This window comes from Pyxicephalus adspersus, chromosome 6 (assembly GCF_032062135.1).
Source record: "Pyxicephalus adspersus chromosome 6, UCB_Pads_2.0, whole genome shotgun sequence".
Taxonomy (NCBI): Eukaryota; Metazoa; Chordata; class Amphibia; order Anura; family Pyxicephalidae; genus Pyxicephalus; species Pyxicephalus adspersus.
In genome coordinates this window covers 13,747,498-13,775,107 of record NC_092863.1, presented here as the reverse complement: position 1 = coordinate 13,775,107, position 27,610 = coordinate 13,747,498, and the positions used below count along the sequence as shown (strand labels likewise).

General features: G+C 39.0%; 2 protein-coding genes across 3 annotated transcripts in view; one reads left to right on the top strand and one right to left on the bottom strand.

Moving 5' to 3' along the window:
- Positions 1 to 1,198: 1,198 nt before the first annotated feature.
- NMT1 (N-myristoyltransferase 1) lies at positions 1,199 to 13,214 on the top strand. 2 transcript variants are annotated; one of them, XM_072414675.1, is made up of 12 exons: positions 1,199 to 1,353; positions 4,744 to 4,834; positions 5,642 to 5,786; positions 6,173 to 6,291; positions 7,564 to 7,655; positions 7,738 to 7,854; positions 8,170 to 8,340; positions 8,502 to 8,610; positions 10,299 to 10,469; positions 10,937 to 11,104; positions 11,658 to 11,795; positions 12,838 to 13,214. In XM_072414675.1, exons 1-12 carry the CDS (start codon positions 1,244 to 1,246, stop codon positions 12,856 to 12,858), a joined length of 1,452 nt encoding a protein of 483 aa, XP_072270776.1. In that variant the 5' UTR covers positions 1,199 to 1,243; the 3' UTR covers positions 12,859 to 13,214. The 2 variants fall into 2 exon arrangements, with proteins under 2 accessions (XP_072270776.1, XP_072270777.1); XM_072414676.1 differs by lacking the exon at positions 1,199 to 1,353 and adding an exon at positions 1,418 to 1,550.
- A 578-nt stretch (positions 13,215 to 13,792) lies between these two features.
- The window catches only part of PLCD3 (phospholipase C delta 3), a 32,286-nt gene continuing 18,468 nt past the window's right edge, over positions 13,793 to 27,610 (bottom strand). Inside the window, exons 5-15 of the mRNA XM_072414661.1 lie at positions 26,422 to 26,647; positions 23,233 to 23,434; positions 22,562 to 22,706; positions 21,339 to 21,491; positions 20,563 to 20,646; positions 19,967 to 20,096; positions 19,138 to 19,254; positions 18,738 to 18,904; positions 17,802 to 17,934; positions 17,136 to 17,285; positions 13,793 to 16,142 (exon numbers count right to left, since the gene is read on the bottom strand). Coding sequence (XP_072270762.1) covers positions 16,054 to 16,142; positions 17,136 to 17,285; positions 17,802 to 17,934; positions 18,738 to 18,904; positions 19,138 to 19,254; positions 19,967 to 20,096; positions 20,563 to 20,646; positions 21,339 to 21,491; positions 22,562 to 22,706; positions 23,233 to 23,434; positions 26,422 to 26,647 — 1,596 coding nt within the window. The 3' untranslated portion in view covers positions 13,793 to 16,053. The remainder of the gene's footprint in view (positions 16,143 to 17,135; positions 17,286 to 17,801; positions 17,935 to 18,737; positions 18,905 to 19,137; positions 19,255 to 19,966; positions 20,097 to 20,562; positions 20,647 to 21,338; positions 21,492 to 22,561; positions 22,707 to 23,232; positions 23,435 to 26,421; positions 26,648 to 27,610) is intronic.

Here is a 27,610-nt window from a genome sequence, read left to right as displayed (position 1 = left end):
GACATTATTTGCATTTTTATTTTATTTTTTATTAATAAAACAAAAATAATATTCTAATAATTTTCTAATAATATTCTAACAATTTTCGCCTTTATTTTGCACTAAATTGTATGGGGTAACCAATGCCGAGCTGCAGGTTTCATTATTGTTTCCATCATTACAACAATCACCCAGCTCCGCAAATACCGATTCTCATCCGATTGTTTTATTTTGTTTATTTCTCAGATGGTATGGTTTTAGGATTTTGAGGATTGTTGTGCTTAATAGCTGAAGTACCTAAGGGGTGCACCTTTTCTAGGTGGAAAATGCCTGACAGCAACTTTCACTTTTATCAGCCAGGCTGGTAACATATAGTAGGCACAATTGATAACATCCGAGTCAAATCCGTGACTGACAATGACATATCATCCCCAATTTCTGCCCCGATTTTAGCCTACTTCTCTTCTGGGAGTGTACAATTCCTGTCTGTGCAGCCCCAGCTCCTCTGCTCCTCCTTTTATCTCTCCTGATCACCTTTAGGTTGCAAGGGGAATATTATTACCTGAGTGGCATCCACGATGGCAGCCCCCCGCATCAGTCTTATTGCTTGGTTGTATAGATAAGAAGGTCTCCTATAAAACACAATAATGAAATTAATATTTTTTCTCCCAGCACCTGCAGACCATTTGTTTCTTTGTGAATAATCCTCTCAGACCATTCCTTCATATGAATTTATCTGCAATCAGTATTAGTGTCTTTATTTCTGGTATCCTATTGTTTACAATCCTATTAAATATTAATGCTCTATTTTTTTACTGCACTTGTCCTATGGGTAGTGTTCTATAAATTGCAATACTGTAAACCTATGCATGTTTATTATGTTATGCTGTATTTTATATTTCCCTTGTTACAGCTATTTATGCATCTCACATGCAGGCCATATTAGGGGGAGAAGATAATTCAAAGCACAGCCTCATCACACCCTGCTCCATTCAAGCTCACACAATACCAGGCAGTAAGTGTTAAAAAGACAACCAATCAGTGCGTGAGCTCAGTTTAAACTATAACTCCCAGCATTCCATAGGCGCCCCTAACGACTATACTGTACGGCTTCCTAGTTGTAAGTGGACGACGGGACTTGTAGTTTATTGAGATAGTCTGTCAGACTGCGCACGGCGTCCTTCACTACAACGTCCGGCGTTCCTTGCGGCAGCCAGCCAATAGCCACCTTAGACCCTCCCTGTAACCCGGCTTGGGATTAAAGATGGCGGACCAGAGTGAGACAGCAGCGGTCGATCGGCCGGGAGAGGAAGAGAATGGACACGGACACTGCAGCGACTGCGAGAATGAGGAGAAGCATTGCTCGAACCAGGGGTAACGTCTGCCGCCACACCGGGGCCCTCTGAGTGGCCCTATGCTCGGTCATTGTCACATGCCGTGCCCTGGTGCGCCCAGTGTTCCGCCTCTCTGGCTGCTTGATTGGCCAAGCTGGTGGGATTCCTTATCCTGATTGGCTGCTGCTGATGTCCATCAGGGATCAGTGTTTAAATCAAAATGAAAAGCTAAATAGTGTGAGCAGAATCTAAATATTTGGGAGTATTGTAATCCAGATTGGGTATGCACGGTGTGAATGATCACTTAGGGTGCTGCTATGGGCCTTTGGTCGTTCTAGGAGATTAAGTGCCTAATACCTATTATCATTATGGCTGACATGTGATTATGTCACTCCCCTTCTGTTCCACTCTCATTATCTACTACCAGCAGCCTCTGATCACTAGGGACAGGCTGGGTTTGTATAGGGCACATTGTCCCTGATTTGCAGTTAAGTTCCTTCGTCAATCTATATTCGAATACAATGGGAAGGGAAACTGGAAATGCTTGTTTGGTCTGTGGACCCTATGGATGTCCCGGGGACCCCATGGTATTTCCCTGCAATGTATAGTACAATTGTACGCCGTGTTTATTTTGGTTAGCACCACAACACATGGATTTGAATCCTCCCTGTGGCCTGGGATACTTTAACAACAAAGGTTCCTTTTATTATATTTTGTATTGAGGTGTTGAGAGAATGAGCAGTGCAAATAAATCATTGCATAATCTAAATGGTTCATTTTGGTGCCCACATGAGACACGGGTCAGCCAGATGTTTGGATTTTTGTAATATATAAGTGGTATTGGAGATAAAGCTTCTCCTTCACTATCTGACTGTTACAGAGACATGCAGAATACTTCTTCCATTTCCTCTTTGGGCTTTGTCAGAAGGAAGTGGTGGGAATGTTTGATATCTGACCCTAAGTGCATGTTATGGTCAGTATGTGTTTAGGGCATCAAGGCTCCATCTGTGTACATGGCCAGTAACTGAATGTGAGGTTCAGACAAGTCTTAGGCACACACATGCAATAATTGTCGTTGGAAAGGATCTTTTACAACAGCACAATGCATGAACAGCACCCTTCTGCTCTATGGAGAGGAGAGGTGAAAGCGACAGAGCGGCACCCCTCTGTGCTCTCTCCCCTTCACTTCCATTACGATCAGTTGTCTTCCGTGGATCCACCAGGACGATGAACGACGAGCACTGTACACACGCAAGATTCTCGTCTGATATCAGCCCTGAGCTGATTTATCAGGCAAGAACCATTGCACATGGTGCTATCTGTAGCTGGCCACAGCTGACACATGTTCTATCTGTAGCTGGCCACAGAGGGGTTTTGTTTATGGATTTAGTGTATCAGATGGATAACCTAACAGCTACTGAATCCACCCATTCAGCTAAGACACAGCTGTGTGCGAATCTCTTCTTTTTTTTTTTATTGGTCCGCAAACACCTGCTTTGTACTGTTATTACGCCTTTGTTATATTAGCAGGTGTTGTATGGCGGAGCACCTGCCCACTTCACTTCCTCAAAACAGAAGTCTCTTGTAACTCTTCCTCCTGTGCTATTTTATGATCTAGGGAAGGAAAGCATTTCCTAATACATAACAGAAAATAAAATATTTCCAGCATTTTACTGCTTCCTTCTGTTCTGTAACCAAACTCTCCGTTCTGTATGAGAGGACACCAGTGTATACCATAGACTGCGGTATTATAGCACATCCATGAGTCTGTTCCAGTTTGACCTTTTTATTTTCATTGGTTTCACCTCTCATGACCTTGGGTTGTGCTTTTGTGACACATGATTCTGCTCACAAGCCTAAATTTGAATTTATTTTTACTTGGCTGCAAAGTTTTTTTGCATTCAATCTCAATTCAAGTCCAGGTTTACACAGACATTAAGAAGAGAGATTCGCTTTTATGGAGCTGATACATGTTCTGTAACATAAGGAATAGTTTAGTTTAGCAGTGAGCTTTTGAATACGAACACGTTTTTCATTAAGCTTTTATTTTACTTTAAAACAATAAGTGGGGGGATCACAAAATCATTGTGTCAGTGTCAATCAATTTAAAGGCTGCAATTATACTCCTTCAAAGGGAGAACCCCCTGCTGTCTCTTCCATTATTGGTTGCTACAAAATGTCCAGTGTTTCCGTGCATGGTGGAGCTTGCGACCCACAATACAGTACTTGGTCTTGGTGGCTAGCACTAATGGTTGTAGATGCAGCCACATGTCTAAAACCAGCATGCCGGTAACAATAACTGAACACCTGAGCTATATACTCATTCTGGGTCAGGGAGTTAAAAAATCAGAACAACAAATAGGCTAGATGGATATTCTAGAACCAGAACCCAAACCCAGTCTCTTAGTATAGAGAAATGATGTTCAAGTCTGGTTCCCAGGACTGGTTGAAGTTCCCAATCCTTTGGGAGTTTTTTTGTGTTGTAGCCATGTTTTTAGCAGTGTTCACTTTCATTTTTACCTCCTTTGCTTTATATATTAAATTGGCCAATTACCTTTGTCAACCCCTGGTTCATCCATATTTTTCCAGAGTAGATGAAATAACCATTTTTTAGTCAGGCCCCCTCCTCTTTAAAGACACGTGGCTAGCCAGACAGCTGACTGGGTCTCTGGCACCATCTCGCTGTGCATATGTCACATGAAATAGAGGTTTAAATAGTGCTCTGTTCCATATGGCCGACTCAGGGACAGTAATTGGATGAACAGGTATGTTTTTTGTGTCTGTGTGTAGAATTCCTGCATCTGCCAGGCTTGCAGATCTGTCTTAATTTCTCCTGGTGATGTCAACATAAATAGTTACAAATCTTTTTGGCTCTGGCTAAGATCTATTGTAGTTTTTCTATATGCAGGGAAGACTATAATGTAACTGCTTAGTGGTGCAGCCGGTGACAAAGGAACTGCAGTTTTGCATCCTGAAGTGCCATCCTGATCAGCAGCTTTATACATTATAAGGATTTTAGGAAACTTTATGGCAGATATTAACCTACATTACCATTAAATTAATGAATGGTAAGTGGAAAGGTCTGTCATTTCTATAATTACACACTTGTGTTGCAATAAGGGCATTTCAACATGAATGTGCAGTACCTTACACACTCCAAAATAAAACTGCCTTTGTTCTGTAATCCCAAGGAAGTTTGTTTCTATAAATACAATATTCCATGCAACAGGCTGTTTGCATGCAGTAAAATATATACAGATTGGTATGGTTTGCCCTAATGTCATTGGCAGGCAGGTCAGATGCCCAATTCTCACTACCAGTGCATGCTAGCATCCTCTAAAAGTTGTAAGATCAGTGTTGGTTAGACTAATAAATAACTGATATTTACAAGCAGTAGCCTTTATTTTAATATTTCGTTTATTTTTTTCAGTGGAGGTGACGATGCTGGAGTGAAGAAAAAGAAGAAGCAGAAGCGCAAGAAAGACAAAGGAGGGGATAAACTGGAAACAACTGAGCCTCCGGTAATCATTACAGATACTTCTACTCTAAAGAGGTCCTGTTTGAGGTGTTTATATATCCTTATAAAATATATATATAAGTACCTAGTCAAGAGTCCTATATAACCTCTTCTGAGAAGTGAGAAGACCTGGCTCACAATTCACATTTCATTTCAGTGCTTAATAGGTTCAGGTCACAGCTCTGTGGCAGCCACTCAAGTTCTTATACACTGAAGGTATCAAACTATGTTTTTATGAAGCTGGCTTTGTGTACAGTAGTTCATTCCCCAGACAAGGAAATGTGAATGTGCAGCCAGAAGTGGCAACTGCATGCAAATGTTGCACAAAATGGTTCAGAACAGCTGGGTTCAGTTGAATAAGAGGGCCTGGGAGTACAGTTGAGCCTGTGGTAGAATGCCAAGGTCAGCCATAGGTCTGAAATGGTTTTTATGCTAAAAAAAAAATGGTGCCGCAAGTTTAGGTGTCCACAGTTAATAATAAACTGTATTTATATAGCACCAACATATTCTGCAGCTTTGTATGTTAAATAGGGGTTGCAAATAACAGACCAATACAAACAATATCACAGGAGGAGGTGAGGACAGTTGTCCATTATGTCCTTTTATTCTGCTAGGATAAAAGCCACAGACATATTGCTCTGTGTTTAAGCCATATCTCACTTAGGTACCCATGTAGACTTGTTTCTGGTTAGTACTTGCATGGGCCGAGGTATATACCAGGTGCTGGAATTTCCTTTCCAGTTACTTGGGAGAAAACCACTTTGCAAATGTTATTGATAATTGCGACCCTCTGATGGACCTCTTCTTTTAGGTGAACACCTTACCTGCTGAGAAAATTCAAGAGATCCAGAAGGCCATTGAGCTGTTTTCTGTTGGTCAAGGACCGGCTAAAACCATGGAGGAGGCCAGTAAGAGAAGCTACCAGTTCTGGGATACACAGCCAGTTCCAAAGTTAGGTATGAGCCACATTTAAATATCCTACAGTTAACAGCGTATCAAAATTGGTCCTTGCTTGTAAAAGTTTTTGAGCTAAATGCACAATCTCTTTATATTGTAACTGCACAGAAAATATCTAAAACTGCATAACTGAATAACTGAACAGGTATATTGAGCTATAGAAGCAAAGTCATGAAGTGAATATTGTATGTGGACTAAATGTGCTTGCACATTGTATAATAGCTATTTGCTCCCTTTTTGCCCTGGGCCAAAAGTGTATCTAGAACTGCTGGCTTCAACCTATACATTCCGAATTTCATGGTGTTTCAAAAACTTGCATTACTCTGCTTGTGTTGTCTGTTGCCTTGCATAGTATGTCTGATAGCTGATATACCTTTTTATATAGGTGAAGTGGTCTGCACACATGGTCCCATTGAGCCAGACAAGGATAATATCCGCCAGGAGCCATACAGCCTGCCACAAGGTTTTACTTGGGATGCTCTGGATTTGAGTGACAGATCTGTGGTAAGTAAGGCTGAGGCTTTCATTGGTTGCCACCTTACCCCATCTAATTCTAGACATTTTTTTCCCTGTAAATAGAACAGGGAAGGTTGATGCTGTGCTCATTTGTTGTCATATAGACAGTAGAAAAGTCTTTGTAGACGCTCTGTGAACACAGAGCTCCGATCTGAGGATGGGACAACTGAAGAGAAAACTGCTAATGAAATTCTGTCTATGGGATGATTGCGTTGAATATTTAAATCTTGTGTTTACTGCCTGCACAATAGCATGTGAATGCAGCCTTTGATCTTACACAGGAACAAAAATTAAAACTGCTTATTAAGTAGAGCCTGTGCCCTGGTGACAGCCACACTCTTTATTTCTTGTATGAACGTCATGGAAAATATAAGGGCAAAGCTCCCTAATAGAATCATATTTTTTTATACCTATTAACCTATTCTTATTATTTATTCTCCTTTCTACTTTCAAACAAAAACATTTACATCTTTTGGTCATGTGGAAAACAAGATAAAGCTATAGCCTCTGAAATTCTTGAAAAATGTTTGTGTTCTTAGTCAGAAGTAAGAAAGTTGGAGGGTCTAGGATTTTTGGAAGAGGGTTAGCAATAGTAGATCCCATATTTATCAAGATTTTACTAGTTGACTTTCTGTAGCAGTAGAAGCCGCTACTTTATGGTTCACCTATAGGGCACTGCAGTGAGGCAAATGCATACAGTCACAACCTATGTGCAGGATTGATTAACTGATTTAGACATGAAAGCTCTGCAAATTAACCTGTGCCTTGTCTATCATAAAAAAAATATTTAAATGTAGACCCTCTAAACTGACCTATCATGTTTGGGTCGAAACTGAAAGAATACCTACCTGTCATAAAAAAAAAATATATATATATCTATATATTTATAATATCACCAGAAACCCATGTGTAAAAATAATACCAATTTGCATCCCCCAGGCCTGGATTTTTCTTGTGGCTCCTGGTGCTGAGTGGTGGGAGGGAATAAATGAAGTATAAGCTGCTTATGTTATCTACATTAAAGCGAACCTGTTGTCTTTCCCTGCATGGGCAAGTGCAGATTCACTTTAAGCTCCTTTCACAGAAAGGATTGTAGCACTTTTTTTTCCGAAAATGAAAATGGGATTTTGCAACCATTTTAGATACAAAAAGTACTTAGTAGAATTCTTCTCTAATGGCTCAGCAATCTGTCTCTGCTCTGTAGTACGGACATAACATTAATCTCTATAAATTACTAACTAATCTTTTAATTATCTGCAGCTGAAGGAGCTGTACACTTTGCTAAATGAAAACTATGTAGAAGACGACGATAACATGTTCCGTTTTGACTACTCCCCAGAGTTTTTATTATGGTAAGTTTAGCAGACTTGGTGTTAAGTCTCCTGTCTTGAGGAATTGGCTCTGAATATAATATTGCTGCATATTTATTCCCAGGGCACTGAGACCTCCTGGTTGGCTACCACAGTGGCACTGTGGAGTGAGAGTCATCAACAGCAAGAAGCTAGTGGGGTTCATAAGCGCCATCCCAGCAAACATGAAAATCTACGACTTGTAAGTATTTTAGTACATAAAGGATGGAATAATTTAGAAATGGTTAAACCCGCAGATCTTAAGCTGGAACAGTAGGTTGTAAAAAAAAATTTGTCTCTATCTTGGCTCATTTAGTGATTGATTTTGTTCCCTTTACTTTGCGTAAGAGAAATCTCAAGTTCCTGGGGTTAATACATCTAATTGTTCCTCCCTATGATGCATAACAGGGTGCTAATATCTTATTTAAATACTGAAAACAGCATACCAGTGGGCATAGAAAAAATTTTGTCTAGCTGACTGTAACTAATTTCTGTTCCCTTATCTCTCCCAACCCAGGACCAAGAAGATGGTAGAGATCAATTTTCTCTGTGTTCACAAGAAAATGCGCGCCAAACGAGTGGCCCCAGTCCTGATCCGTGAGATCACACGCCGCGTTCACATGGAGGGGATCTTCCAGGCGGTTTATACTGCTGGAGTTGTGCTGCCTAAGCCAGTGGCCACATGCAGGTGCCTAGTAGAGTTGATTTTGTAATCCGATTACAAGAATAGAGCACTATAGATTTATAATTGTCTGCATCAGTTCCACACTCTTCCACAGTTAATCTTAACTTCAACATTTCTGACAACCACTTCTGCCAGTAAGCACCATTCTCTTCCCTGTCATGCAGGTATTGGCATAGGTCACTAAACCCTCGTAAACTGATAGAGGTGAAATTCTCTCATCTAAGCCGAAACATGACAATGCAGAGGACTATGAAATTGTACCGGCTTCCGGAGGTGAGTCCCCTTAGCAGTCTGGCATCTTAATATTTGGTTGTGACGCTGATATTGCAACATGTTTTCTCTGCATGGGACACTGAGACGTCCTGGATGGTGACTTTTGTTCATTAGTAGGCCTTTCCTGGGTGTATAAATGTAACAAAAATGAATAAATTGGAATTTTGACGAACAGAAGTTAGAAATTACAATGTGTACTATAAACTTAAGCTGGATTTTTTCTTTTTTCCAATATAAAGGTAAGAGCAAGAAGATCGGGGTATTGCTTAAAACGAGAAATTTCAAGTGCAGTTTAAAAAAAAAAGTTTTATTTTCCTGAGCGTATAATAGGCATATATTAAAACTGTGGTATAAGTAGCTCTATCAGACCAAAATTTTAAGAATAGAACAAGCAGGCAAACACTTTCAGTCTTCGCACAGAAAATAGGCGTGTGGCAACGAACTCTGTCACAGGAGTTGACAGCATGGGAACACACCTACGTGGAGCTTGATCTTTTTGTTAGCAAATTAATACAAAAAGGGCTTAGATAAATCCGCAGGGAAACAAAACAAACAACTGTGAATTCTCAGCATGTATTTACTTTTTTATCGCTGGGAATAAGCAAAGAACAGGGATAGGATTGTCTATTGTCATAGTTACCGTTTTTGCAAACCAGACAAGGAGAGTAATTTGGAGCAAAACATTTATGTTCTTTCCTCTAGGCTGTAAGAATGAGGTCTAATGCTAGGCATACTGAGATTTTTATAACATATATAATCATATTTTAATTGAAATATCAGTGGTGTGACACAGTGTTCAATTGTAACACATTGATAAAAATTAGCATGCCTTATTCATTTTTCTATCTACATTCATCAAAGAAAAAAAATCAATTGCAAATAAGATCTTTTTGATCAATACAATGTTTTCTTCTCGGCTGTTCATTTCTGTCTGGATTTATATGTCTAAAAGTGGTACATTGTTTTTCATGAAAGTTTATTTTAAAGTATAATATAATAGTATGAGTATATTAAATTTTGAAACAAAATCATGTCAAAATATTAAATTGATTAAACTTTGGCATGATTTTGTATATCAAACGTTTATACTCATACTAGTATATTATACTGCAAAATAATTTTTCATGAAAGACAATGTAGCGCTTTTAGACATATAAATCCAGTGTATTGCACTCAATACAGGTATTTTGTATTGAATGCAATGCAAAATAATTTGAAATTCTCGCTGCGCTCCTAGCGACAGCTGTACGCACCGACGCCCCTGGGAACTCCCGGGGAACGTTGGCGCGCTCGCCAGGGGACAGACCGACGAAAAGGATTTGGCCGGAGGATGGCAGGACGCCAATAGGACCAGGTAAGCGTTTATTTTTTTATTCATTTTTTTAACTACCCCTTGGGGGGCTCGGGTTACCGCTTTCAGCTTGTTGTTTTTTTTTTTGTTTTTTTTTTACCTCGAGCCACACTCGGGCTTACCGCTCGAAAGGTTAAACTATGGTAAAATATAATGATGTAAAACCCGCTCTAGTGTGATATTCAGAGTATAAACCTTAGAAATGTAAAAGTGTATCTATGCTAGATAGAGAATTACTAATTCATGCTGCTTGTTAATGCTGTAATTCAAAGTCGGGGACATTAAAAGTTCTTGTCTGCCGGTGAAGTAAAAACCTCCTTTGATGTAATCTTTTCAGACTGCTAAGACCTCTGGTCTGAAGCCAATGGAGTTACGGCATGTCCCTGCCTTACACCGTCTTCTGATCCAGTATTTGTCTCAGTTCAACCTGGCCCCTGTCATGCATGAGGAAGAGGTGAAACACTGGCTGCTACCCCAAGAGAACATCATAGACACCTATGTGGTGGAGGTAAGGGGGAGCTGTGAAAGTACATGTAGCTTGTCTTCTGTGTCAATAGTATCCTGGTATAGTAATAGAGCTATGTAGATGTCTCCAGTTATCTAAAAAATAGAGCAAAGAATGGATATAACCCCTGTGTGTTTTTAAGAAAGTTTTAATTAAATACACAAAGTTTTTGTCTTAAGGCCACCATGCTTGTTCAAAATGAGTGTGTGGTTGGCAGGCAGTTGGAAGCCACCAACATTTAATCTTTTCAGTTTAGCTGAGAGCAAGATGCTTCTGGCGGCAATCACCTGGAAGCCGTGGTTACATGCTGGGAAGCCATAACTACCTTGCTTTGGTTGTCACATTTAGTACACTCCTTGTATGTGCATTATTGCTAGTAAACCTGAAGGTGTATAAACGTATCTCTGACATGTTTTGGTGGTAAAGAGGAAATACATTAATCACATATTGATCTATACTCTTCTTTTTAGACTCCTGAGGGAGAAATAACTGATTTCCTCAGCTTCTACACACTTCCTTCAACTATCATGAATCACCCCACACACAAGAGCCTGAAGGCTGCATACTCCTTTTACAATGTGCACACCAAAACGCCTCTGGTCGACCTCATGAATGATGCCCTGATCCTGGCAAAATCTGTAAGTAGTCAAGTTGATAAGCTGAAATAACATTGTGTTTTTTTTTTTTTTGTTTTTCTTCCTAAGCGACTACAAAAAGAAATGAATCTTGTATTTCTAATGGTTTGTTTGGGAGGTTAATGTTGAGGAGCCTTTAGGGGTTAGTTTAAGTGTCAGATTTGACGCATTACTTGTTTAAGCAACTATTTGAAAAAGATGGTAATGTAAGCATTGTATACACATTCTGCTCCAATCTGTGGTAAACCCAATTATCCTCCACAAGATTACTCTCCCAGATTAAGGAAGGTATGCTTCCAGGACTTTTGTCACAGCCTGTATGTTAGCCACTTCTACTCTTCTGTGCCATTCATCAGATAGGGAGATTTTGGCACATCTACCCCTCCCAAACAGGAAAATTTTGAGCTACGGTTCAGCAAGGTTTGACTGGAAAAGTCATGTTGCACAGAAGTATTGGTTGTCTTTTTAGGTGGGTAATCAAACACACAAACTGGTGTCTTGTAATGCTTTCATACGTCCTGCAGGTCCTTACATGCTGCTCTTTTCTCATCCACAGAAAGGATTTGACGTCTTCAATGCCCTGGACCTCATGGAGAACAAAACATTTTTGGAGAAACTGAAATTCGGAATAGGAGACGGCAATCTTCAGTATTACCTGTATAATTGGAAGTGTCCCAGCATGGGACCAGAAAAGGTAAAGTCATATCAGAGTACATTAGATCCACAATTGGCTATAAAATGTTGTTACTGGTAATTTTAGTTAACTTTGAACGCAGCCTGGATCTACCAACTCTCAGACCCCTAATGTGGAAACTTATTTTAAGTTTTGGTAGGATAGAATTTTTTGCCTCCCTGTCCAGTTTTGTTTTGTTTTACCCATTGCAGAGATTTCCTTCACTCCCTGTTCTGAAGGCACTTCTAGAATTGAGTATAGAAATAGAGGTTGTTGGGAAGTACAACTTCAGCAGTTGTTGCTGGATCAGCTCTCCTTATTAGAAGATATTTCTACCACTGACAGCTGTCAGAGTACATGAGAATCCTGAAAAAATGTAAAACCAAAGAAAACAAAGTTTTTCTTTAAAACAAGGCTGGAGCAGATGGGGAAAACTTTTCTTACAACAAGACCATAGATATCTGGAGTTGAAATAGTTTTTATGGTTTCTTCTCCTTCATAACCTGGGCCATCTTTGCACATACATGATGTAAGCAGTTTCCTAGGGCAACAGTAGTTACCTAAGCAGTCAAACGGCCTTAATAAATGCAGAAAAAATAAAATGAAGGTAGAACAGTCCCTCTTGCCCATGTCACAAAAGTAAAGCAGGATTGTGTGCTGTGACTTTCCCTTCTTTAATGATGTCTTATTAAATCTGGAGCAGTCTTTGCATTAGATGTGAGGGCCGTTTAGTGTTACTGCATTTGTCTGGACTGTTGTTTTTTCTCCTTGTGAAGTTAATAAAGGGTCAGACACAGATCATGCCAACAGAGTCCCCAGGACATGTGAAATATTTCCAGGTGGTCTAACCCTTTGTAAGCATCAATTCTTGGTGGATGCAAATTTAAAAGAGGAAAAAAAGTAAAAAGGTAGGACCAGAAACTGGAAATGTTCTTACTCAAAAAGGGAAGTCATGTCTTCATATCATAGGGAAAGATACATGTCATGAATTTGTACTACATTTAAAAATGTAATCTTACACTGAAGTGGCCTTCAACTTTAGTTTCTTTTGTCCTGTTTACAGGTCGGTCTGGTTTTACAGTAGCGCCTCTCACCCTCCACATCTGAAGGGGACAGGGTGTGACGTGGCTGCAAGCTGCTCAACATGCCAGAGATTGGACACCCGAGAGAGCAGCCCCAAGACGGAGTGCAGGATATGTGGGCATTGCTCTAGAATACATCCTACTGATGTGCATGGGAGGGAGGTTTCAGGATTATGGAAGTGCAAAGCAGGGAGCTTCCTCCAGCCTGGCTTGAATTTATGGATTTTTTTCAGGGTTTTTTTTCTTTGTCCCTTCCCCTTCCTGCTGTGAATAATAAATTGCTAAGGCTCTTCCCTCCCTGCTGCCATTCAAACTGAACCGGAGTTGTGGCTAAATATTAAAATATATATTATATATATGTAATGTGCTGTCTGTGCTTTACTTTGGTTGCATAGTTGCTGCTATTGTTTTTTTATTTGTGTGTTTCAATCCAGAGACTTACACATCCATGCCATATAGCGCAGCTGTCTAGCAGTACAGAAGACCTGATTTTTCTCTTCTGCAGCTCAGTAACTTTTCCAGATCTTGTTGCTGCTCCAGACTATTACTGGCCTGTGGGAGCCAAGTCAAGCAGACAGAGGAGCTTCTTTCTCTGTTCTATCGGTATGCCCATAAGTAGCACTGCAAGACTAAAGATTAAATCCAGTACAGCTTTTCCCTCTTCCAGTCTTGAGTTTTGGTCTACAAGGACTGCAAATATAAACTTAAAGCTAGTTACAAAAATACAGTATTGATTGACAATATTTGATTCAGAAATACAGTTGTATTCAATTGTCTAGTTATATCTGCCTAATTCTTGGATCTTGTAGTTGACAGCTGATAACAAGCAAATAGCATTACACAAAGGGTTTGGTCATAATGGTAGAAAAAGATCTCTGTCCCGTTTGAAACAGACATTGACTTTTGAACCCCACAAAAATGACGCTGAGACATTGCCATGTTTTTTTTTTTTTCTTTTTTTGTTCAATAATTAAAATATTTTATTAATGTTATAGAGATGGCCTTGTGGTTATATTATGTACATAAGTATACAAGATAATGTATATAGGAAATCTATTGACCTAGAACCAGCAGTCTGTGTATAGATGTGACAATAAAAAAGGGACATTGGCACTAACTGAACAATAGCCTCCCTAACCTGTAATTGTGTAAAATCCACTTGAAGGTAGATAGGCAGGGATTTCTTAATAATTTGCCATTTGGTGTCTGGGGCAGTGACACCATATGTAATGGGCATTTCTGTCTTAATTTAAATGCAGTCTGCATCAGCCTGAGGGTTGGTGTCAGCAGTATCCATTAGAGATTTTGCTGATGTAGTTTAGAATACACTGTTGCAATAATCCAGATTCAAGCTAGTTTTAGATTTGTGAAAAAAGGCTGACAACACGGTCCTAAGGATAGCCATATGCATGTATGTGCAGTTCTTATCATGACCGCTTTTAGGCAATTATCTTGACCAGCTTGTACATAAATGTAAAAGCTTGATTGGGCCAAGTTTTTTGATGTTGCCTATGCAGAGACATACAGTAAGACCACTCTCAACACCCCCATTGTTCTAAGGAAAATATTAGCGATAGGGACAGGTATTGTAACATTTGGCAATTGTCAGTTGAGGTGGGCTGCAGCTACCAGACATCAAACCACCCTGAGAACATTTATCTTGTGATTAAGAGCACCACGGTACTTTCAGTTTGGAAATGTTTTAAATGACTCTCAGCAACCCCTAAAAAAATAAATGGCACTGCTACAGAAGTCTCCTGGCCCGGGCTATGTTGGGAGAATCTCCATGGCTAAGTCATTGATTTGCATACCAAATATACAGTCGTAAGAAGATTCTTGCTCATATGTGACCTAAGGTAGAAACTAGCAAATAAGCTGCCCATTAAGGACAGGTAAGTATAAAAGGGGTTATTTAAAGGATAACTACTAAAGAAGTGTTATTTTTAAGGATTTAAAATTACTCAGCAAGCAGGATTGTGTGCACCCTGCCATATTGTATCAGCATAATTCGACTGAGCAGCATATAAATGGTGGCCACTTTGTTTTAATGTGCCAGTAGAAATATATTGCAGACTATAAAAAAAGTCAAATGTTTTTCTTAAATTTCTCTTTTAAAAAGTAAAATCCATCTTCTGAAGCGTGACACTTGCATGTTACAAAGAAATTAATTTAGGTGACTTCTGTGATCACCTACAGTAGCAATAGCAAATATTGCCCAACTTTGAGCTTCGGTTTTTGGAAGAATTCCTCATATGTTACAAGATACAGCAATATTTTCCAAAGCCTTTTTTATATAATAAAATCAATAAATTATAGACAAATCATGTCAAGGCATTGTGGGACAAATATGTCTGCAGTATTCTCCATGTGACATGGACTATTCCTTAACCAACCCACACTCAGACTGTACTGAGCTCACAAGGTGGGAAACTGCAGCAAGGTGCTGAACTGTGAGAGACACGTTGTAGTCACACAGGCAGCTCATTAAGACAACAATATGAGCACCAGGATTAAGATGATTGTGTAACAATAATATTTCACTTACACAGCATGTAGCATACATGCACAATACATGGATATTTCTACCTCTAGGGCTTACAAACACCAAACCAATCGCTTTGACAGCTTGGCCATTTTCAATACAATTACATGGGTGTTCAATAAAGGAAAATAATTTTTTAACTATGCTCCATATACAATTAGTATCAGTGCAAGATACTGATCTGAGTAATGCTAAAGTTTGATCTACCATGGAGTGCAGGATCCCTTTTCAATGGCCACAACAGGTGGGTGTAGCTGGAACAAAGATGAGGCTAAATAATGGTGACCATGTAACAAATATGTCTTTTTTAATTACAGCTATTTTATAAAATATATTATGGTTATTTTAATACTGATTTCATCTGAATGTCTTATTTGGTTTTAGAGCTTCTAAAAGCTGTCATAATACCGTTTCCTAACATTTACTCCGTATTGTTTTTTCTGGAATGTCAGTAACATCAATAAAGATAAGGCACAGAAAAAGTCCTGGATGGTACAGCATGCTTGGAGAAAGGAGCACCATAGGTGTCTGTTAAGATCTGAAACGGGGATATGGACCTTTAAGAGTTCTGGAAAGGCCACTGTAGGACTTATTGATATTATTATGGTGCACAGTGATTGCTTTGACCAATAGGCCATGTCGAGCATCCAACTCCTCAAGGGTCTTCAGTGTGCAGGTGTACAAACAGTGTAGCTGGAGACAGGGAGGCTCCATCCTTAGATTGTAGGTGGACATGACGATATCCTGAAAAACAAAAGATTTGTGTATATCAATCATCTATTTTTATACATATGATACAAATTCTTACTTTAGGACACATCTATGAATAGAGTAGGATCTTTTAAATCAGATTCTTCCTTTCTTTTGTAACCCCTGACAGCTATCAGGCATCTTAGAGTGTCCTCTCTCAGAAATATTTAATATGGTATGCAGCTTCATAATAATATTTAAGCAGGGAACATGGACGTGTTGTCTATAGAAATCTTATTTCAACTGTCATGCTTCCTACATAGATCAGAATAGTAAAGTTAAACTCCAAGTGAACAGTTTTGTACACATACTGTATACCTGTGTTTTACCTATAAAATAACTTGAATATTTTATTTTCTTTGTAATGAAAACAGAACAATCACATCTTGGACCTGCAGACTTTAATGCATTTAAGCAGTACAACCTAGTCCGGACCTCCCCATAAAAAGCACAAGTACTATATTATCACACTACCTTCCAGAAATCTAAACCCTAATTGGCTCAGAGTGCTGCCTCTTCTTTTCTCTGTCTATATGCAGAGGATTTTAGGATACAGATTTGGGTATATGTAGCAGTATGTAAAATACATTGTACGGTTTTATTTTAAAACTGCCTGGAATTAAACTTTGGAGAATTTGACTAGTTATTTTACATTGTGATAATATTACAGTCTATATCAGTGTTTGTTAATCAGGGTTCCTGCAGGGGGTTGCTAGGGGTTCCTTGAGCAATGAGCATTTTGAGACTTTCAATGATCTGTAAAGGTAACATTCTTCCCCACTGGCCAAAAATGTAAGGAGCATTCTTCCCATTGATCACCATATTATACAGTAATACCGTATACAGTATACCATAATATACAGTGAGATGTGGATATAGTAAATATAGCAGGGGATCCCGCATGTCTATATATTAGCCCCTTTACACACATGGTGCCCATCATTCAGTCACTACCTCCACTAAGTTCCCCTTCCATTTCCCTCTTACCTTGCTTCAGACTGGGGAATGGCATTGTGAACTGTCCCACAAAGTCATTACTGGACGTCTTGTCATAATCTTCCACCACAAATCTGACCAGCGCTAGTTCTGGGCAGAGAACCTCCAGCCGCAGGGTCTCATTCCATGTGGGGTTAAACCCTGAGAAGAATCACTGTGTTACTATTTACCCATTTCTTTTCACATGTAACTTTTTATTTTGTAGTGAGTGGAGATTCCTGAGTTATAAAAACACCTACAGGCCATACTCCTGTGATACTATGATTTCAGGTGCATATTATTTATTAGTAAATTCATTCATTCATCAATGCTGTGAGTATGGAGTCCAGCCTTACTAAAATTAGAAACCCCTCACCAAGGACTCATGTTCAGGTGACTGAATTTGGATATCACATTAAAAAAAATTTAGCATAGTCTTCTTTTGAAACATTACTAACATTTCTTATCAGCATCTTGTGACACTGAAATGTGGGTAAAATGAACTAATGAACTATTTCCATATTATTTATTAATACTTTTAAATCATTACCAAGCCAGGCAATAAAACCAAAAAGGGAATACAAAGTGTGCTCCTGATGTAGTTCACAACCGATAGGAAGGGATGCAGTGTATCGTGCCCATGCACTGATCATTTCTACATGAAAAAAGTAGTCTCACCATTGTTGAGGATGTAAGTTGTCTCCTGTTCCCTCTTTTTCCCCAAACTGTGAATCTCCACTCTAACAAAAGGATCAACAATTGAATTTGGATTTTCTTGGTTTAGTTTTGGAAGCTGTTGAGCTGAAATGATCTAAGGAAAAATAACACAATTACAATATATTGAAATCCTCAACACACAATCAGATATTTCACATGCAATTGTATTAGTACTGTATTAATATTAGTTTTTATCACCAGACTTGTATACGATATGATCAAATGTACTAACAATATTTCATTTCTGCTATTCTCTTACAATATGAATAGTGTACTTATATACATCAACATCTTGATTTAGACTCCTCTACATCTCTGAAGGTTATCTATTAAAACAAACCTGAGCCTTTTTCCAAATGCGGGTCATATAGTAAACCTAAAACTCTGAAAGTACTTGTAGGGGTGTCCATACACAAGAGCAGTCCATTTGATTGTTTCATAGTTTTGACCATAAATCAATGCTCTTCTGAAGTGATCAAGTGTGTTTTCAAAGAACTTCAATCGGTAAGGTCTGAAAATTTTTTGTTGTATAGGCATCTGATTTCTTTTAGGACCTTTCAGTCTATTTAGGATCAAATATAAAAACTAGAGCACATATGCTTTTCTGAAAATATAGTTATCTATTTGCATGTTGACTAATTACAACAGTCAGAATTGAAAGAATCAACTGTGTGCCGATTGAAGTGTATAGTAGTACAAGCAATTGAGTTTGAGTTTTCAATGGTCAAGATATATATGTAAACTGAATTGAAAATTGATGGAATGGCTGGGATAAGTCAAGTAGAGGCACAGGCTTCCTGGTGGACAATCATCATAGGTCAGATTTTCAAAGTTCAGATTCCTCACAATACATAGGTCTGTTTATGTTCTCCATTTTCATCCCATAAACCAACTCACCTTGATATTCAGAATCTTAATGGTGCTGCTGAGATCCTCTGGATTAAAACACGTGTCTTCTTTCCGGAGAAATTCTGGTTTTAGCACATATCCACACCAACCATTGTCCTGAAATCGCCCTCGGTTTAGATCCATCTTATATCCTGGGGTCTGAAAATTCAGTGCCACTATAAATGGAGAAACATTGGACAGCCAATTCCATTAAAAACTAAATATGCAATTGCCCTCCTTTTCCTAATAGACAAAATAAAAAATCCTTGACTTACAACACTCCAAATATACACCTGCTAACCATCCTAATTTTGGTCATACAATTCTTGTTTTCAAATACAGCAGTCTTTGTGCAGATCACTTTTAGAGCCAGGTATTGTGTATGTCATACAAGGAAATATGTACTTACCAAGCTGGCAGCCGGCATTCCACATCTCCTGAGGGCTAAAGTTGGAAGAGCCAGCTCTCATCGCGTCTGGGTAAATACGACTGAGCTGCCGGGTATTGTAGCGAACCAAAGCATTCCCTGGAAAGCAATAGAAATCTGGTTGTAACAACATGTAATAACATCTAAAATCTAATGTCCTCATGTGATCATCTGTTCTTTAAGTGCAGTAATTCTATTATAGAATATAACCCCACCAAGCCATCCGTCCTGCATCCAAAATGATCTAAAAGGTAACATTAACTCGAAAATTGCTTTTTACTACAGAAAAAGAAACAGCTTGTTAGATGACTCTATTCCTTGGCACAAAGAAGATAAACAGCCTGATCCCCATTAATTAGATGTCCAATGCCAAACCCTAGGTATCATGAGGTTCTGATCTTTTTTTTGTTTTTTGCATTTTAAAGTACCAGTTTGCTATGGTTGGAAGGTTAAAAACAACGTATTAGGATATCTGCTTCAATACCAAAGACATGCATTACACCTATTTAAAAAGTTATTTCTTATGTAGCCTAACTATAGCTATTAGTCAGCGGTCCTAAAACAGGAAATTTCAAGTCATACAGTCTTAGAAAGACATTGCAAAAGATTTTGCTATTACAATAAAAATCTGAATATAGAGGTCAAACACAAATGGACAGTAACCCATGGCCCCCAAACGTCACTGATTACTGATAGGCTTCAGTAGGGTACAACATTTTATTCTTCAGCTATAGACAAAGGTCAACAATAGGAAGTGTGTATGGTTGTCTTGGAGGAAGTTGGTTTCTCTATATTTAGGGTCTATAGTTACCAGACTCTTTCATCAGTCTGCGCACTTTGTCCTCGCTGAAGGAGCTCATTTCACACACACTGCCAGGCTGATCTCGATATTCTACTGACTGGCAGTATATTACCAGATCAGAAAGTTCCTGAGCCGTCTCCTGTATAGAGAGAAAACAACATTTACTAGCAATTATTGGCTAACTTCAGTACCCTATTGGCTGTTGGATCCAGTACCAGGACAAGGCCTTTTATTTAAGGTAAAAAGGCCAAAGTGCCCTCCATGGGGCAAAGGTTGCAGGTCCTGCCCTTCTTTGCACCCACTTTCTGCTGAAGCACCATAAGGCTTCCTCTTCTGAATAACCATGGACTGACCATGGTTGAATTCAATTCATATATATATGAATTGTTTGAAAACCATATCCTCATGACAAAACTTTGGCCTAATTGAAAGCATGTAAACTGATTTAATACATTTTAAAGGGATCCTGTCTCCCTAGTGCTAATCAGACTCAGACATTAGCGAAAATATCCAGCGTAAAGCAAGTGTACAGTATGACTACATAAATAAGACTACATCTAGGCTGTTGGCTATTGACCACATATCACCATATTGTCTCTTCTCACCGTTCGAGCCCGGCCATCCTCATCTTCTGCTAGTCTACGTTCACTCAGCTTTTTGCCTTTCACCAGGATCTTCCCCCTTAATGCCTACAGAGAATAAAATACAGTTACATAATTTTTAAAGTGTAAAGCATACATCACCATGTGTATCCTAAATATTTACATGGAATAATAATGTGACCACAAAATAGAACAATATTTGTATATATATTTATATTTATCCCATGCATTAGTGGTCTAAAGTCATACGGCAGATACTCCATCAGTAAGATCAGTCTTCTGTAGATCCTGTTCTGTTTCTGACCACAATAGAGTTTTGGGTGTTCCTACCATCCCAGAGGTGTTCCCACTTTCCCTTCGTACTTTAACAGTGTTTCTCAACCAGGCTGTGAATCCTTAGGGTTCCTTCAGTGGTTGCTAGCTGTAAGGGTGACATTCTCCCCACTGACCGCCATTCTAATACCGTATAATGTACGCTACAGAAATAGTCATTATACAAAAGATTCCTTAAGACCTGAAAGTTATTTCGAAGGTTCCCCCATGTTTTAAGGTTGTGCTAACAGGATAACAGAGCTCTTATAATGGGAATGACATTTACTACACGTGAGCCAAGTTGTACCATCAGAATAACAGACAACATATCAACAATATTGGCTTTACATGAAGCCCCATATATTATAAGTGCCAATATAAGTTTTAGGCTTGACTAAGGACATATTAGGGACTCTGATTAGCCAGTCTGACACTGGAGACCATGCATATGTTGTAATATCTCTTACCTCTGGGGATGGGAGCCATTGTGGGTCTGCTACGTCCAATGGTTCGGTTACTAACATATCCCCGAGGATGGTATGAAGATGATTAGCCATGGTCACTTGCTGCTCCAGTCCACAGTGGTTCTCAATTGACAAAATGACTGGATATGGAGAATACTAAAAGAGAAATGACAAACATTAGAATAATGTCCTACACTTTAGCAGGAAGACCACCTTTTTTGAAAAAAACAACACAATATAAAAATCAGTAAGTGGAAAGTAATTTAAACAACAGTACTATAAAATAAATTGTTCACCTGCTGGTTTCCTCCCTTCATTTTTTTGCAGATAGAACAAACACTAAGAAGGGGAAATGAACAGGGTAATTTTAGTGCAATATTTCTTTTGTTCCTCAGTGATATAGAGCTCAAACATGGCTAAGGACTCTCACAAAGTAAAAGCATTGAGAATGAAAGCTGCCAATCACCACGCACCGGCTAGCTGTGGTTCCACCTTAAAATTTCTCTTTAAGGTGGAAATCTACTGTAATAAATTGTGGTGAAATATTACGTCAATACAATCACTTTATTGAAAACCATTGCAAGTATACATGGCATTATATAACTACTTCCTATGTGAAGTGATGCTTTATATTTAAAAATATTATTATGATTTGTAAGCACAGTAATGAACTATTGTGTTGATTTAACATTTGGCTTCACATTTATACATATGTTGTAACTATGTGATCTGTTAGACTAACATGGCACAGCATCCATATTATTATAACAACCCTCGTGACAAAACAAACAAATGTTTCACAAGGCACACTCATCCTTATTATTTTTTATTACATAACAATACATTCCAAATTAAAATAGTCTCCATGTCAGCCCAATATAATGTCACATGTACAGAAGAAATTGTATTTGTCATAGGTGACTTGTAAAATGAATGGAGATTTGTAATCAAGCCTAAACAACATCTTTGTAGTAATGTGAAAAATGGAAAAGATATATAATATATTGTTATCACAAATCACAAAAAAGGAAGAAGGGGAGAATAACTGCGGACATTGCCTATAGTAACTATTCAGACTTTTCCTTAAAATACCAGTTGGAATCTGGCTGGCTGATTTAAAGGGAACTCTTACAGAACCCCAAGCCTATTTGAATCCATTATGTTTTTGGTTCTTCATTGCCTCAAGAAAGTCAAAGCAAGCTGCTCAGAACTAGTCAACTGCCCACCTTGAATGCGTAATGTTTAATGGTGGCTATGACATCTTTGAAGAGGATCTTCGAGGTTAACGTGTGTCCATGGTAAATGACCGGCTCTCCATTTGTCCCCTCCCAACAGTCCAGCTCTACACAGCGGCAACCTTCCATAAACGCCCTAAATATGATAGCAAAGAAAGAAGAAAATTGTCAGTCTTGGCACCTTTGCCTAAAGAGGAAGGGACATTCATAATGAAAAAGGTCCATATAATTTGGGCAGACTATGCAGATTTACAGGGGCCATTTGATCCTTAGGAACCTATTCATACTAAACAAAGGTCAGAGGGATACTGGGATTCTTATCAATGTCTTGCAACCTAGACACAGTTTACATATCTGGTAATTGATATAAGGGTAGACAGGTCTTGCATTTTGTGGCTTTATCTACCAGTATAGAAATCTGTGCTTCTGAAAAATTTTTAGGCGCCTAAATTACTAGGGGGTGTAAAAACTAACTGCAGCCGTGCCCTTTGAAAAAAAAGAAACTTTATACTTTTCTTTCAGGTGTATTGAAATTTCATAACCCTTCCCCACTATACTGAAAATGAAACAGTTTTGGATGGACATGGGCTTTGACCTGTAAGTCTGTTTTTCAGCAGACGTTTTATACTACAATCCTATCTTCTCTGAGCAGTTGTACTCACCTGATATAGGATTCAGTGCTGCTGGTTCCCACCAGCTGGTGATTGGTCAAGTAGGTATTGTGAGAGCTGGAGATGAAGTAATGGCTCAGGGGTTGCGTCATGTCCTGATATACTTTCCTGTGTTCCCGACTGAAGACATCTCCTTCTACCGATAGCAGGTACATCATGAAGCCCTCCTGCATCATCAGGTCATGTTGCTTAGCTGGGGGCAGAAAGGTAGGGAATCAGATTCATATACAAACAACCTGAAGTTAAGGTAGCAAAGAAATAGAATGCTGACAGTGGGGATAAAATCATGATCAAGGATTCCCAAAGCATTATGGCTTATCCAAACAGACAGCACAGCAGGCACTTCTTACTTTGCAAGTCCCTTTGTCTAAAGCTACATACACACGTGCAATTATTGTCGTTGGAAAGGATCTTTCACGATCCTTTCCAACGACTAAGGACTGCATGATGCATGAACGAGTGCTATACATACAACAGCGTTCTGCTCAATGGAGAGGGGAGGGGGAGATCGACGGAGAGGCACCCTGCTGCGCGCTCTACCCCTTCCCTTGGATTAGGATTGTTCATCGTCCGTGGATCCGCCAGGACGGTCGTTCGGACGACGGGCGCTGTACACACACCAGATTCTCTCCGATATCGGCTCTGAACCATTGGACGTGTGTTTTAAACTTTCGATTTGCCCCCACACTTTACTACTGTGATGACTATGAGATGCTATAAATGATGGGCTTCTTTGAAATCAGCAATTTTTCACATCTAAAACGAAACCAAAGTGTCACATGCTGGCTAGAGAAAACTATATAAATATGCAATATTTACAAATACTTGAATAACATAAAAATATTTAAATGTATTTGGAAAATATGAACATAATCAATTCAAAATATTATTAACATAGCTAAAACTGAAATAAAATGTTAGAATTCCTATAATAAAAGTAACTGCCATTGTTTACAAGCTGATCTATGCAGTTTTACTGCTTTGAGTTACTGCACACACAACATGTGGTATTATGTGTGTTGACTTTATTTAAATATTCTAGCAATGCAGGATTTACCAGACATGCAGATTTTTTATTCTACCTCTGCACACCATGATACACAGATGTGCTACTAAGCCAGTGCATTGCTATTAAAATGATCATAGCAATATATAGACGTGTGGCTACAACCTACTTGGAAAACGAATAAATGATTGCTTGCCAATGCAAGCGCTTTTAATTTCTTCTTTGCAGCAAATCATTCCTGTTTGCGGCTGTACCTGTTGCTATAAGGGGTTAATTAGCGGTGGCATAGCTGGGTGTGCATGGGGTTTGTTGTCAGCTCCTGAGATAACAAGTCCTGAACAGGAACAGCAAGGAGAACGAGTTTCTTGCATGGAGACCAACAAGTATCACCGCGCCCATTTTGGGTCCTAGCACCCTATATACCTGCATACATTCTACCTGTGATCAAAACACAGGACTAGTTACCATCTACAGCAAACCACCTTGCTATGCCTAAAAATAATGTAATAATAAATGCTATCTAATTTAGTTTTTAGGTTTAGATAGGTAGTTTTATAGTAAAACAGTAAATATCAGAAAGGTGTCATAATCCCCCTCTCTAGAAGTTACTGGTATTACCTGCTGATACAAATATCTGCTGATACAAATGCCGGTTTAAAATAAAAAGTTCTTAATGTTGCTTCACAAATTCATTAACAATTTTCTTTAGAATTTGGCTGCATTTAGTTTAGGCAAAGGGTAACCACATGGCCTAATGTTGGAGGACACCTGACTATTATAACTACATGAGGCTGTTGGACATTCCAAAACCATGGGCTCTAATATGGAGTTGGCTGTATAGCGTATCTCCGCTACATCAGCTGGAAATGGAATGACATTGCTATGTGAAAATTGCCTGTAATGCATTACGGAGGTGATAATGAATCAGTGTTATGTACAGTATATTATGTCACGTGAAGCAGAGTATATAGACGACATACCTGACTTTATGTCACACAGAGTGAGTAAATGGTCACAAAAACATTTCCGGCTCAACCAGTTACTTGTCCCTGTATTTACCAGTTTATACTTGTGATGATAGCATTCCAGCAAAGATCACCTGAATGATTATTTCCTTCTGTATCCTAAAACAATGAGATGCTACTGATTTCTCATGTCACAGCAGCTCACAACAATAATGGAACACCAGCAGACAAATATTTTGGCCATACACAGCAATTTTCATCACTGTTAACCCGATTTTTTGGGCCTGATTTATTAGTTTAATTAAAGCTGTCCAAGGCTGGAGAGGATGCACTTTCATCAGTGAAGCTGAGTGATCCAGCAAACCTGGAATGGATTTCTTAAAAGTCATTTACTATCTGCTAGAAAATTTTTTCAATCCTGGACTAGATCCATTCCAGGTTTCCTGGGTCACCCAGCTTCATTGATGAAAGTGTATCATCTCCAGCCTTGGAGAGCTTTAATAAATCAATGTTGGTACATTAATCGGGAATGCCCCAAAACAGCACTACTCGTTGATGCATTTGTATGGTTTGCCTTTGCATTTAAGGTAATTCCTCCAATGGAGGAAAAGCAACCACCCAGCAAGAAGTAACATGTTGCTTCCCAGAACTGCACTGCAACCTCAACACAACCACAATGCAACCCAACACATTCACAGGTGGTTCCCAACCAGCTGAATGGGAGCTGTTCGAGTGCCGTTGGGAATGCAATACAGGTTAACAGCAAGCGCAAAGATTTTTTTTAATTTGAATAGAACTTGTTTTTTTGTGGGTTGAATTTTTGGTTATACAGATATAAATGCATAATGCGTATGTGTTACAGCTCCCTTATCTTCTTATTCTGATGAAGTGGGCCGATCCCACGAAACGCGCTGAGGAATGATTAAAGATTAATTAAGAATATAGAGAGAGATTTATGTATATGGTTTTACATGGTTTTAACTACAAAACATGACAGCAGAAGTTATAATGACCTTGAAGACCCCTTTTTCATAAAACAGTCCACATACAACTTCCCATCGCCAGCTTCCATTGAGGAGATAAAACCAACATTTCATTTTGGTTTCTGGACTCTATTAACTTTACTCATGAAGATGAAACTTTGCCACATATGAATAGTGTTACAATGCACAATTGATACAATCCGCTGTCAATATCAACCAAACTAACCTTTCTCGTTGAGCTCATACTTGTGAATGATCTCTCGTGCTTTTTCCAGGGTAGCTTCATCCCCCTGATGTTGCAGGAACTCTTGTAACTCCTCCGCAGACAGCACACGATCCTCGCCGGAATACTGGTGAAATATTTCTACCAACTCTGGCCGATACATGAGCTGAGTACAGAACTCTTCTATTTCATGGTCTTCCAGTCTGTCTGTGTTAGAACGGTCACATTTCTACACAATACATTATAAGATCATTACAATTTAGAAATCTTTTTGAGTGGGTATTTATTAAACTAATATATGAGCAGACAGTGAACATCAATCCTAATCCAGAGGACATGTGACCACTGCTGCGGTACCAATCATTTGGCCATAGGTTGAGAGAAGCCTGAATGCCCAACCATGCATTAAAAATTTGGTTTTAATCTGAAATTGTTGCTTCCTATGAAGCTCAAAAGATTGAGTCTTTCAAAAGAAAGGTATGATGATGACTCCATCATGATCAAGCAATACAACCAAAGTGGCAAAGCCTTTAAATTCAGCATGGTCAGATGCCTAGTCCTCTCCTTGGTTTATTCCACTGGTTACTACTTTAGGGGCTGGCAGGAGGAACAATGGCAAGTGGTAGGGGACGCAGACATTAAACACTTTCCCGAAGAGTTTCAGATGTGTAGACTTTGCTGGAGGCTCTATCACTTTAGAATGGCAGAGTTTGGGCTCACTGGGAGATATAAATATTCACCATTCTTTTTCTGCAGGAACCTTTGTTTGGGAAGAAACCAAGTCAGACTGGAATCAATAAGTTAATTTCCCAATTAGTTATCAACTATCGTGCATTTTATGTGGTCCCCTGTGTCATCAATAGGCCCTATGCATCCCACACATGTGAGCTAGCACTATTGGTTAATGGTTGGCTAATGGCTGACCTGTGTACATGCCCCAAATCTTTCCTGTGAAAAACAAGAACATGCTTCAACATCTAACTTCTAAACTACAGAAACCTAAAAGGTAGTGCCAAGCATTGCCCACTTCATAAGCCATCAAGTGGGATTATAGGTAAGTCAAAGAGCTCCGGTAAGGCGCAAAGTGAAGTAACCCATATCCAATCAGATTTCACTTTCTGTAGCCATCGGAGTGACAGATGGAATATAATAGGTTGATATGGATTAGGGTACGTTGCTTTTGGCCTTAATA